At 43.1% G+C, this 14,051-nt stretch overlaps 1 protein-coding gene across 26 annotated transcripts in view; it reads right to left on the reverse strand.

Annotated features, from left to right (window-relative positions):
• PTK2 (protein tyrosine kinase 2) overlaps window positions 1-14,051 on the reverse strand; it is a 340,227-nt gene that overhangs the window by 85,358 nt on the left and 240,818 nt on the right. For all 26 annotated transcript variants that reach the window (XM_055349579.2, XM_055349577.2, XM_055349578.2 and 23 more), the window contains 3 exons: window positions 8,894-8,978; window positions 3,237-3,337; window positions 1,138-1,253 (listed from right to left, as the gene is read on the reverse strand). In XM_055349579.2, the coding sequence (XP_055205554.2) occupies window positions 1,138-1,253; window positions 3,237-3,337; window positions 8,894-8,978 (302 nt within the window). The remainder of the gene's footprint in view (window positions 1-1,137; window positions 1,254-3,236; window positions 3,338-8,893; window positions 8,979-14,051) is intronic.

The raw sequence follows: 14,051 nt of genomic DNA on the forward strand, positions 1-14,051 counted from the left end.
ATATTCTTTTTGCCAGATATTTACCCATTAATACAATGATTATTCTGAATGATGGCAAAGTACATTCTAAAATAATGAAAATCCTTATTACTGTTCATAAAACCATATTACCAACTGCATTAACTGACAGTGACAGTGATATACAACTGGGGCCTATAACACTGCCATTCCTAAAGAGATATCATTAAATAAAAGTTGCCTTCTGAAAACTTGTAAATGATTTTGCTGATGCAGCTTATTTTTTTAGATGCTTAGTTTTTCTTTTTTCTTTTTTTTTTTTTGAGACAGAGTCTCGCTCTGTTGCCCAGGCCGGAGTGCAGTGGCGCAATCTCGGCTCACTGCAAGCTCTGCCTCCTGGGTTCACGCCATTCTCCTGCCTCAGCCTCCCGAGTAGCTGGGACTACAGGCGCCCGCCAACATGCCCAGCTAATTTTTTGTATTTTTAGTAGAGATGGGGTTTCACCATGTTAGCCAGGATGTTCTCAATCTCCTGATCTCGTGATCTGCCCGCTTCGGCCTCCCAAGGTGCTGGGATTACAGGTATGAGCCACCGCGCCCGGCCTATTTCTTTTTTTTTTTTTTGGATGAAGTTTGTATTAATGCCGGATAACAAAAACACCAATTCTAATATGATACTTGGCAAACAAATTTTAAGGGTCTTTACTTGCATTCAAACAGAGACTCAGGCTATAAACAGAAATTCCACAGAATGCCAACAGATGTCACTCATAAGGTTGTGTTGTCCTGGAGAGTTCCAAGACAATATTTGTTTTAGAGACCACTTCCACATGTTCACTGCTCTGCTGCCAAGTACAGGTTCTCTATAGTGTTTGTGTAAGGAATAAGTGACCTGAAAGTATCACAATGTTTTAAACTCCACGTGTGTAAAAATCCTGTAAATGTGTATTAACAAGCCATGGCATCTCACTCTGATAGGACATAATGCAGCATGACTTGCTATTAACTGTGTACAATAGATTTCAATGGTATACAGAATAGAATTTTGTAGAATTGGTACAAAACTGTACCAAAGGGGACCCTGGATCCAAAAGGGTCCAAAGAGGGTCCAAATGGGTCCCTGTTTCTTGATCACTACTTTTCAGAAGGGAACTTAACAGCTTTATGACTGTATCTTACCTGTGTACAAATCTTTTGCTCTCTAGATATGCAAGAGCTGTACTAAGCTGATAGGCATACAGGATCAAAGATGCTAGATCCAAACTGTATTTCCTTACTTGCAAAAATGACCTCAGCTTTTGGAACAATGACCAAAAGAAAAAAAAAAAAAAGAATTAGTGGCAGTGAATCGAAATCAAAAGCAAAAAAGCTACATTCAACAATAATGCTGTTTTCAATGCATTTTTAATAATATTAGAATGGCTTCAAGTCTCTTCTAATAAAGCATAATAAATGAAACATTTAAACTCTGGATTCAGATTATTTTTTATTTGAAATCCTATCATGAAATTAAAATATTTTTGACTAACGACAAATTTCTTAAAAAATATAGAAAGATAAGCTTCAACAGAATGAACAAAAGCACAGTACAAATTATTGCTAAATAATAATAACTGGAAGAAAAAAGATCTCGTTACTATCCAAACAAGGCTAATACACAGTCAGTTATCTCCACTTCAAACCTTATTGTGGCTCTGGGAAGGTATGAGGATAATGTAATGAGGAGAAAGCAGAGACAAGAAGGAATCTCCCCTCTTATTTCCTTCCCCATGAAGTTTTGGATGCAGAAGCACAGAACAGTCATGTTGGGTATTTATCACAACGTACTTACTTGTTCATGCTACCACTGACACCATTAATAGAGGTAAATGCTGACATGGCAAAGAAAGGCAGACACAATTAATACCCTAATTCTAAATAACTGATGAGAGAAATATTTAGCCATATTTTTTGAGCCAGAAGAATTAGCAAACTCTCCAAAAGCAAAAGCAGAAAAGTACCGTGAACAAGAAATTATACATAAGCACTCCATTTGATTTGGTGGAGGAGGAAGAGATGTTCAGCTGATGAAATCATGCAATGCTCCCCCCGCCCAGTGTTTGATTCAGCAGGCCTGGGATGGGGCACAAGAACTTGTTTAATGAGTTTCCAAGTGTTGGTGATGCACTGATTTGTTTCTGTATTCTGGAGAAAGTGAGAGAGCTATTCATTTATTACTCACATTTTTAAAAGAAAGTACGGCCATGCACAGTGGATCACACCTGTAATCCCAGCACTTTGGGAGGCCAAGGCAGGCGGATCACTGGAGGTCAGGGGTTCGAGACCGGCCTGGCCAACATGGTGAAACCCTGTCTCCATTAAAAATGCGAAAATTAGCTGGGCCTGGCAGCACGTGCCTGTAGTCCCGGAGGCTGAGGCAAGAGAAGTGCTTGAACCTGGGAGGCGGAGGTTGTAATGGGCTGAGATCGTGCCATTGCACTCCAGCTTGGGCGACAGAGCGAGACTCTGTCTCAAAAAAAAAAAAAAGAAAAAGAAAAAAGAAAAAAGAAACTGTGATTTAAATAAGTTGGTTTAAAAGGTATTACTAGCCAGGTAATCCCAACACTTTGCGAGGCCGAGGCAGGAGGATCACTCGAGCCTAGGAGCTCAAGACCAGCCTAGGCAACATAGTGAAACCCCGTCTCTATAAAGAATTAAAAAATTAGTCGGGCATGGTGGCATGCACCTGTCGTCCCAGCAACTCGGGAGGTTGAGGTGGGAGATCGCTTGAGCCCAGGAGGTTGAGGCTGCAGTGAGCTGTGGTTATGCTACTACACTCCAGCCTGGGCAACAGAGGGAGACTTTGTCTCTCAAAAAATGAGATGCTACAAAGTGAATTCCCAAAAAGATTAAGGAAATGTTTAGACTTACCTAAATTTAGCATTAATTTACCCAAACTCCATTAAGATTACTTCATCCTCAGATCACTGGGCTAGTTTTTTAGGCAATGGCACCAGAGAGAAAAAATAAAACCAAACATTTGGCCATCTGCTGCTACCAGTCCTGATAAAGTACTTGGCTGGGGAAGATATTGCTGCCAGTACTGCATAAGGGGATGCTTTGGGAATTTAATGATGAAGATATTTATATCCATATTCTCTGAACCAAAACTATAATGACATACATCCTAAATCAGAACTCTCCTGAAAATCCAAGATATAAACTGTTTATATTTTCCTTTCTTAAGCAAAAGATATCAAACGCTGAGTCCAGAAGGCAAGCTTTGGGGATCACAGTACCTCTCCAAGTGTGCACAGCTCCATGATTATCCAGACAGGATTCTCTGTGATGACTCCAATCAGCTTCACAATATGAGGATGGTCAAACTGACGCATTGTTACTAGGAAAAAAGTTCTCCATAGTTATCCTTTCTTTTTTTTTTTTTTTTAGACGGAGTCTCATTCTGTCACCAGGCTGGAGTGCAGTGGTGCAATCTCGACTCATTGCAACCTCCACCTCCTGGGTTCAAGTGATTCTCCTGCCTCAGCCTCCCGAGTAGCTGGGACTACAGGCGCCCGCCACCATGCCCGGCTAATTTTTTGTATTTTTAGTAGAGATGGGATTTCACCACGTTGGCCAGGATGGTCTCGATCTCTTGACCTCATGATCTACCCGCCTCGGCCTCCCAAAGTGCTGGGATTACAGGCGTGAGCCACCGCACCCGGCCTAGTTATTCTTTTGAAAACTCTTTCAGCTTCTCTGAAGATGAATTCAATTAAGACATAAGGCTGGCAATAGGGGAACTTTAAAACTCAATTCCACAGGTCAGTTCAGCTCACAAATGGGCATAAATTGGCACAAAAAGGTATGTCCTACTATTGAGGTGTAAGGTAACCTCTAAGAAAAATCCTTCTTTCCTTCTGCGTATGTGGCAGGGGGGAAGAGGAAGAATGAAGGAAGGGGAGGAGGAGGAGAAGAAAGAGGAGGGAGAAGGGGGGGAAGAGGAGGAGGAGGAGGAAGAGGAGGGGGAAGAGGAGGAGGAGGAAGAGGAGGAGGAAGAGGAGGGGGAAGAGGAGGGGGAAGAGGAGGGGGAAGAAGAGGAGGGGGAAGGGGAGGAGGAGGAAGGGGAGGCTGAAGAGGAAGAGGAGGAAGGGGAGAGGAAGGGGGGAGGAGGAAGAGGAGGGGGAGGAAGGGGAGAAGGAAGGGGAGAAGGAAGGGGAGGAGGAGGAGGGAGGAGGGGGGAGGAAGGCAGGAGGGGGAGGAAGGGAGGAGGGGGAGGAAGGAAGTAGGAGGAGGGGGAGGAAGGAAGTAGGAGGAGGGGGAGGAAGGAAGGAGGAGGAGGAGGAAGGAAGGAGGAGGAGGGGGAGGAAGGAAGGAGGAGGAGGGGGAGGAAGGAAGGAGGAGGAGGGGGAGGAAGGAAGGAGGAGGAGGGGGAGGAAGGAAGGAGGAGGAGGGGGAGGAAGGAAGGAGGAGGAGGGGGAGGAAGGAAGGAGGAGGAGGGGGAGGAAGGAAGGAGGAGGAAGTGGAGAAGAAAGACGATGACGACCATTTCTTTTTTCCTATGGACAGATGTGACCTTGGGCTAGCTTCCTAGGTTTTCCTCTAGAAATCTGATAAGTAGGAGTGTGTAATTCATTTACTAAGCAACCATCTTTACAGTAAAAATCACTCCTGACTGGTGAATTGCTGCGGGAGGAGGTGAAATGGGATTAAAAATACCTGGTGGAAAGCTATAGCTAGAAGCTGCCCTGAGTGTGGAGACTATGGTAACTGGGTGTGTTCCTTGCAAGGCCCTGGAAGCCACAACCCATGGGGCACTCACAAAGGATTTCTATCTTAGACATAAATGGTTCCTGCATCCACCACTGTGGTCCTGTCCTCTTAAATTTAACTGGTTGCTTTCAGGGCCCTATAAAAGACTTTCTGCTGGGCATGGTGGCTCACGCCTGTAATCCCAGCACTTTGGGAGGCCGAGGTGGGCCGATCACCTGAGGTCAGGAGTTTGAGACCAGCCTGGCCAACATGGTGAAACCCCATCTTTACTAAAAATACAGAATTAGCTGGGCGTGGTGGTGTGTGCCTGTAGTCCCAGCTACTCAGGAGGCTGAGGCAGCAGACTCACTTGAGCCTGGGAGGCAGATGCTGCAGTGAGCCGGGATTGCGTCACTGCACTCCATCCAGCCTGGATGATAGACTGAGACTCTGTCTCAAAAAAAAAAAAAAAAAAAAAAAAAAAGTTTCCAGGACAGCCGTGAGGACTTTCACATGAGAGAAATGCCAGCTGCTGCCTTTTTTGGCATACTTTGTTTATGGTCCTGTACTACTACTCTCAGGAGAGTCTGATGCTAAATGTGGCCTATGGCAGTAACATGAGTTTGACTGCCTAATTGAGCCAAGATGACCAAGAGGGCACTGCATATAGACATACATATCTGTGTGTGAACATGTATGTTAAGGTGTATGCATTTATAATTTCTAGTATCAGGGCTAAGAAGGTTACTTGTACAGTATACTAGGATTAGTAAGACACAGGACAGACTTCACAGAACTATAGGATCTCAAAACTGGAAGTGATTTTAAAGGTGACCTGGTCCAGTGGGTCCAAAAACACCTGATTTCACAGACTATAAAAATGAGGAAAAATAATTCTGATGCCAAGCAAGGAAATTAGAATAACAGAAGTAATTTTAAAAATACGATCAACATGTAATATTGCCAACATGTTACAGAATAGCTGGTATCGCCCATTGTGAGGAAAAATTGTGAAAGACTTTGAAATGGGCAAAACAATATTAGTGGGTGTTCTGTCTAGCTCACTTATGTGTTTTACAAGTTTTCCCTCATATTCCAAGAACAGGACCTGGTAGTTTTTTTCAACAAACATCACCAACAAAAACCCATATAATGTAAACACCCAGCACATAATCCAAAACATATAATTAAATCTCACCTTGTCACATTCAGTTCATTGCTTATACCATGATATTTTTGGATAAACACTCAGGCACCCAGCATATTCACAACCGTACTTTCAATTTACTGTAAGTAACTATTCATTATAACTTTTGGTTTTATGTTATTCTCACATATAATTATCAAGCCTTTCATATTTCCTCAGAAGTAATTATTAGAAACACAAAACAGCACAAGGCTAAGAGAGTCTTGTGGCCACTAGGAAACTCTACCCAAACTGAACTAAAAATCAACACATAGAATAGTTTCCCTTGCAATTTACCCATCTGGGGCAGAAAGCTAAGGCCCAGGGGCTGCCATCTGCTTTTGTAAATAAAGTTTTACTGGAACATATTCTTGCTCATTCTTTTCTGTCCTGTCTGTGGATGTACAATGACAGAGCTGAATACTTGGGACAGAGGCTGCATAGTCTGCAGAACCTAAAATATGTACTATACGGCCCTTTAAAGAAAAAGTTTAACAATTCCTGATCGAGGCCATATTTTTTCTCTTATATATAGCCTGGTAAAGCCCTAGAGAAGTTTAGATACACTACATCTATCACATTTCCCTGAAATAACTGCTGAGTAACCTCTCAGAGAAGAAAACAATTAGTCCGACTTGACTACTCCTATAAAACTATGTAACTGATTTTTGTAATGACAATTCCAAAGTCCTACAAAATCACAACACAGTAACTGTTCACAATTTTAGGAAAAGATAACCAATTTTTAAAATTTTCATTTTTGAAAATATAAAATGCACAAGAATACCAGCAAAGGTAAGGCAGATATGGTGTTGGGTGATGATGACTGATGTGGTCTGTTTTCTTGGCCTAGGTGCTATGTAGAAATGAACTAGTCAAGACAGAAGTCATTGGCCAGGCCTTCTCTTGTACTTAAGTCAAAGTTTCAGGAATAGGATTAAGGATGTACTAAGACTTAATTAATGTAGTCACCACATGGCTTACTCTATGAATTATTAATTTATTGGAATGGAAAACAGAAGGCATTCATTTGATGCACACATAATGAAGGACACCAGAATGACAAACATCTACCAGGTGTTCTCTAGGTGTCAAGTACTGTGCAGGACACTGAGTATGGAGCGGTGAGCGAAACAAACATGGTCCTTATCCCCAGGGAGCTTAAGGCCTAGATGAAGAGAGGAAGAGACAGGCAATAATCACTTGTAAACAATGTAGCTTTAATTAGGAATCATTAGGAAGAAAAAGAACTAGTCTTGTGTGACAAAAAATACTAAGGGGAGACTTTAAATATGGTGGTCAGAAAAAGGTTCTCTATTGGAGGTAATGTTTAAGCTGGGGCCTGAAGCATGAGAAGAGGCAAACCATAGGAAAGGAGGAAGAGGAACATCACCGCTTGAGGGCAGGTAAGGAAGAGCTTGATGTGGACAAGATCCTTGCTCTTTAAGAGCTTACATTTGGGAAAGAAGACCTATTCATGCAGAGCTCACTCAAGGTAGCTTCTTCAGAGGAGGCACAAACCAAGAGTCAGAGGAATGGAGGTGGAGAAAATTATTTCTAAGGGCTGGGCACAGTGGCTCACGCCTGTAATCCCAGCTCCCTGGGAGGCTGATGTAGGCAGAGCCTAGAACTTTAGAACAGCCTGGGAAACAGCAAAAACCTGTCTCTCCACACACACACAAAAAAAACAAACAAAAACAAAACCAAACCCCCCCCCCCCCACCAAAAAACCAACCAACCAACCAAAAATACAAAAAATTAGCTGGATGTGGTGGCGCCCATCTGTAGTACCAGGTATTTGCAGCCCTGAGATGGGAGGATCCCTTGAGTCCAGGAGGTGATACAGCGAGACCCGAGACAGACACTGCCTCAAAAAAATAGATGTGTTTCTAGCTAAAGTCACCTGGGAAGCCGTCAGAAGAGTCCTTTCCTGAGGTCTCTTCTTGCGTGAAGTTTTCTTTTCTTTTGTTTTTTGGAGACAGGGTCTCATTCAGTCACTTAGGCTGGAGTGCAATGGCGCGATCTTAGCTCACTGCTACATGGGCCTCCCAGGCTCAAGTGATCCTCCCATCTCAGCTTCCTAAGTAGCAGGGACTACAGGCATGCGCCACCATGCCCAGCTAATTTTTTTAATTTTTAAATTTTTTCATAGAGACGGGGTTTCACCATGTTGCCCAGGCTGGTCTCAAGCAATCCTCTCACCTCGGCCTCCCAAAGTACTGGGATTACACATGCGAGCCACCACACCTGGCCTCGTTTTGGGTGATTTGTTCTTTTTCTTTCTTTCTTTTTTTTTTGAGGCAGAGATTGCTCTATTGCCCAGGCTGGAGTGCAGTGTCGCTATCTCGGCTTACTGCAACCTCCCTCTCTGGGGTTCAAGCTATTCTCCTGCCTCAGTCTCCTGAGTAGCTGGGACTACAGGTGCGTGCCACTATGCACGGTTAATTTTTTGTATTTTTAGTAGAAGACTGTTTCACCATGTTGGCCAGGCTGGTCTCAAACTCCTGACCTCAGGTGATCTGCCTGCCTTGGCCTCCCAAAGTGCTAGGATTACAGGCGTGAGCTACCGTGCCCAGCCTGGGTGATTTGTTCTGATTTTGTAGCAGGACAAGGGGAATGGTCATAGAGCCCTATTCCTTCACTAGTCTATGAGCTCCATCAGTGCAGGGACTGTGTGTGTCATGCTCACCTCTACATTCCCGGGCTCTGGGCAGCATCAACATTAGGATCACTTATATATCTGCACCAATTCCAGTGCAAAGATGTGTAATGGCCTAAGTACCAAAGTATAAAGTAAATGCACATCAATCTACCTTTACACATAAAACATGATGGTTTACCTGGAAAAATCTGTAGATAGGTGCTTGTACAAATTTAGACATTAATTTGCAAGGCAAAATAATAAACATAGCTGTCTCCTAAAAGTCAAAACATTATTTTTCTTATTTCTTCAGAGACAGTTTGGATTTCACAGATAGAAAGTCAAGTGGAGTTCCACAGAAATTTCTAGACACTTACAGGCTTCTTGAAGAAATTTCTCTCTCACGCTGTCCGAAGTACAGTTTTTACATGTTTTAATTGCAACCGCCAAAGCTGGATTCTCCTGTGTTAGGGAAATTATAGAATCACACACACATGCAAAAAGGTTTGCTATATTAATTGATTCATGAAAACCTGTCTGTTTTGCAACTATGTGGGTTATGGACCAGACAGAATCAGAACGGCAAAATCTCAACAATGAGAGGAATACTTAAAAACACTCAGTATAAAATCCCCTGAGAAAAATGGTCATGCACGTGAAACATTACAGCAAATCATTTATTCATTCACCTACAAACATGCGTTAAAGATACACCATGTGGCTGGCACTACTCTAAGTGCTTGGGATACACTGATGAACAGCAGAGGCAGCAGTCCCTGTATCTGTCACACTTACACTCCAGTGAGGAACACAGATAATAAATAAAGAATTAATTACATAGTATGTTAGAAGGTAACCGCATTACAGAAAAGGGAGAGAGCAGATCAGGATATGGAGACAGGGATGGAGGCTGCTGTATGAGGGGGACCTCACTGAGCAGATGAGACAAGAGCAAAAAAAACTAAAGGAGGGAGGAGAGGGAGCTGGCTAAGAAACAGCAGGGAACAGTGTATAGCGTGCTCAAGGAACATGAGCAAGCCAGTGAGGCTGGCACAGAGGGTGGAAGGTAGGAGGGTGAAGATGACAGAGTCAGAGAGGAACGGAGGGGCCAGACCACACAGGGCCTTCAAGGCCAACAGAAAGATGCGACTTTTACTCAAGTGAAATGGAGAGCCAAGGTAGGGTTTGGACATTGGAGTACCATGGCCTGACCCAAAATTTTGAAGGAGCATTCTGCTGTGGTACTGAGAAATGGCTGCAGAGAGGCAAGGTTAGAGACACAGGGAGTTCTGCGGGTGGCTACCACAGTACCCCAGGTGACAGGTGACAGGTGATGGTGGCTTGGACAAACATGGTAGCAGTGGAGGTGGAGAGAAGGGCTGAGATTCTGGCTATACTCTGAAGCTAGGGCAAAGGTGGCTCATGATGCAGGTGTGAGAGAGTCAAGTTCAGGTTTTTGACCAGAAAAACTGACAAGATGGAAGGGGAAGATCAGAAGCTCGGCTTGGGATGTAATAAGCTTGAGATGTCAGTAAGATAGCCAAGTCACACAGGTGAAGTGACCAGCAGGATACTGTGACTGGCATTCAAGAAAGAAATCTGAACTGGACATAGAAATCCAGAAGTAGCCTAGCCCATGTGACTGGACGAAATCACCAAGGGAGATGAGAGAGGTCCAAGGACTGTGCTTTGAAGCTCTCCAACATGAAGAGGTCAGGGAGAAGAGTGGAAAATGTCAAAGGAGACTGAGAAGGGGTGACCAGGAAGGCAGGAGACAAACCAAGAAAATGTGTTGCTCTGAAAGCCAAAAAGTCATTATGCACACTTACTATTGTCTTTCACTTTATATCATTTTATATATTACAATTATACATAACACAGAGATAATATTGTCATTTACATAACTACTGTCTATTCTCCATCACTAAAATGTAAGTTTCAACACAGCAGGTAACTTGCCTGTTTTGTCAAAAAATCCCCATTAGTATAGCACTGATGCATACTATATGCTCAGTAAAGATCTGTAGAATTAATTAATGCTATTAATATATTTCTTTTAAATGAAGATGTTCATTAATAAGTTAGATGTGTCATATTTTAAAAATACCTTAAATTGTGTTTTGCTTAACAAGTTAGCTGTCGCATATTTTCAAAATACCTTAAATACCTTTATTTATTTTAGACTTCACACTAATTGTATACTATATGTTTCCAGGAAATAAAACATTTTCAAACAAGAGAAACCTGAATGGTAAGAGAACTGTATCATCGACTCAGGGACTACATTCCCTTTCTTCACCTGCAGAGGAGGCATGCCCATGTGCCAGATGCCTCAAGGAAGGGGTTCAGGTGGTAATGGTGATGTGGTCCTTGGAGGACAGAGTAGTTGGCTCACACAGAATGTGAACAAGAGCACAGAATACCCTATCTACTAAATGTTTGAGTTTACAACCTTAGAATCATTAACCGTATCTGTGCTAAAATGTAACCACTTTGCTTTGAATGAGTTAGTCTTGTCTTCCTTAATTAGACTGTGTACTTCTTTAGGACCATGACCATGAATTCTTTTTCTAGCTAAATATGAGGCTGGCTGCAAGTAACAGGTATATGAGAAAACTGTATGGCTGGTATACTGTGAAACTGACAGAAAATGTCCATTTTATAGACGATCAGAGCAACAAAATCTTCCATAAGACCTTAAAACCATCATTAATCCTGTCAACTAATCAAATACTCAGTAAACATGGTGCTTTATTAAGACAGTCTAAGGAAATGCAAACAAAATACTGCTCTTTAAAGACCTAGGGTTTTAAATGAATGCTAAGTGTAAGATTCCATAGCTGGCAAATATACAAAATGCCACACATGAGCAGATTATGAGGCTCAGCCTTCGGTTTGGCGAATAGGACATGCGGCTAGTGGCCCCTAAAGTGGACAGCAGAGGTCTAGGGAATGCTGAACTGTTAGAAGGGCCAGTTACAGAGATCGGACTGCTGGAGAATGGGTCAGTTCAAAGTAAGTAAGACCAGAACATGTGCAAAGGGTTTTTTCTAAAAACTAAAAAGTTACTAATTGGTAATTACTCAAAATAGATTTTTAAAATCTTCTGTAAAATACAGGCAATATTTAGGGAAAAGAGAAGTTTTTCATTGTTCAATGAAAATACCACCTTGTGGCCACTATGCCTAGACAAGGGATGCATGATTAGGCTCTGAATTAATAACAGCTAGTAGACATTTAAAATATCTTAACAAATAAATGTAGAAAAAAGCTATTCTAGGATGAATTAAGAGAAAATTAGATTTAATAATGGATTTTAAGGCTGGGAATAATAATGAGAGAATGTGCCAGTGATCAGCAGGTGCTTGAAGAAAAGAAAAAACAAGCCTGATAATCTTGCCTAATAAAGAAAAAAATGTGTGCCAATCAGATAAACTTCATGTTTACTGACTCTCAGAATGAAGGTCAAAATTCTTACCTCAAGGTTCACATGGCCCCACACATGTCCCCTGGTGGCTCTCCTAGTCTCCAAAAGGTTTCCTTTTGCCTTCCCTTTGTTTCCTATCCCTCTGCTCCGCGGCCACACCGTCCTCCTGGTGGTGTACTGTCCTGCCCCGCCTCATGGCCTTTGCACTGGCTGTTCCTTCTGCCTAGAACAGGCTTCCCCATGAGAATGCTCAAGCTCCACTCCCTGTCTTACTTCAAAGCTCTGCTAACACGTCTTGTCAGAAGTTCTTTCTGACCATCCCATGTGGAACAGCATCTTGACCTCCCATTTTCCATGCATTGTTTTTCTCAGACCCTCTTGGGATTTAGTGTACGTCTTTTTTGCCGTCAACTTGTGCCTTGGGTAGAATTAAGTTATATCCCCCCACCACCTAGAAACAGTAGCTGTCACAGAGCAGAAAATGATTACAAAATTGCTCAAAGAATTAACTGAGGCCGGGCGCGGTGGCTCACGCCTGTAATCCCAGCACTTTGGGAGGCCGAGGCGGGCGGATCACGAGGTCAGGAGATCGAGACCATCCTGGCTAACACGGTGAAACCCCGTCTCTACTAAAAATACAAAAAATTAGCCGGGCGTGGTAGTGGGCGCCTGTAGTCCCAGCTACCCGGGAGGCTGAGGCAGGAGAATGGCGTGAACTTGGGAGGTGGAGCTTGCAGTGAGCCGAGATCGTGCCACTGCACTCCAGCCTGGGCGACAAAGCAAGACTCCGTCTCAAAAAAAAAAAAAAAAAAGAATTAACTGAACCTTAAATAAAGTATCCAATGGTTGGTCCTTGCCCATGAAATTTATGCCACGTTACATTTTGACCAGTTATCAAGAATGCTTGATAAAATATTATTTGATTTTACAGAATACTAAAGAACATGTTCTAGAAAAAGGATTTATAATAGAAACTTAAGAGAAATGAACAGACTGCTTTGCACTATAAAATTAGACTCCCACATTAAAAACAAAACAAACATATACAATATACACAAGAAAGAAATTCAACAGGCTGGGCATGGTGGCTCACATCTGTAATCCCAGCACACTGGGAGGCCGGGGCAGGTGGGTCCCTAGAGGTCAGGAGTTTAGACCAGCCTAGCAACATGGTGAAACCCTGTCTCTACTAAAAATACAAAAACTAGCCGGGTGTGATGGTGTGTGCCTGTAATCCCAGCTAGTTGGGAGGCTGAGGCAGGAGAATCGCCTGAACCCGGGAGGCGGAGGTTGCAGTGATCGGAGATCACATCACTGCACTCCAGCCTGAGCAACAGAGCAAGGCTCCATCTCAAAAAAAAAAAAAAAGAAAAAGATATTTAACAAAATGTGAATCCTTGGGGACTGGAACAAACATTCAGTAAACATTAGATTATGGGCCGGGCGCAGTGGCTCACACCTGTAATCCCAGCACTTCAGGAGGCCGAGATGGGCAGATCACCTGAAGTCAGGAGTTCAAGACCAGCCTGAACAACGTGAAGAAACCCCATCTCTACTAAAAATACAAAATTAGCCGGGTGTGGTGGCACATGCCTGTAATCCCAGCTACTTGGGAGGCTGAGGCAGGAGAATCGCTTGAACCCGGGAGGTTGCGGTGAGCTGAGATTGCACCATTGCACTCCAGCATGGGCAACAAGAGCGAAACTCTGTCTCAAAAAAAAAAAAAAAAAAGGCGGGGTGCGGTGGCTCACGCTTGTAATCCCAGCACTTTGGGAGGCAGAGGCAGGCGGATCACAAGGTCAGGAGATCGACACCATCCTGGCTAAGCCGTTGAAATCCTGTCTCTACTAAAAATACAAAAAATTAGCCGGGCGTGGTGGTGGGCGCTTGTAGTCCCAGCTACTCGGGAGGCTGAGGCAGGAGAATGGCGTGAACCCAGGAGGCGGAGCTTGCAGTGAGCTGACATGGCGCCACTGCACTCCGGCCTGGGCGACAGAGCGATACTCCGTCTCAAAAAAAAAAAAGAAAAAATTAAATTTAGATTATGGCTATTTTAAAAAATTATCTTGTATTTTCACAACTAAAATGGATTACGTATTTTAAAAGTG

This window comes from Gorilla gorilla, chromosome 7 (genome assembly GCF_029281585.2).
Source record: "Gorilla gorilla gorilla isolate KB3781 chromosome 7, NHGRI_mGorGor1-v2.1_pri, whole genome shotgun sequence".
NCBI lineage: Eukaryota > Metazoa > Chordata > Mammalia > Primates > Hominidae > Gorilla > Gorilla gorilla.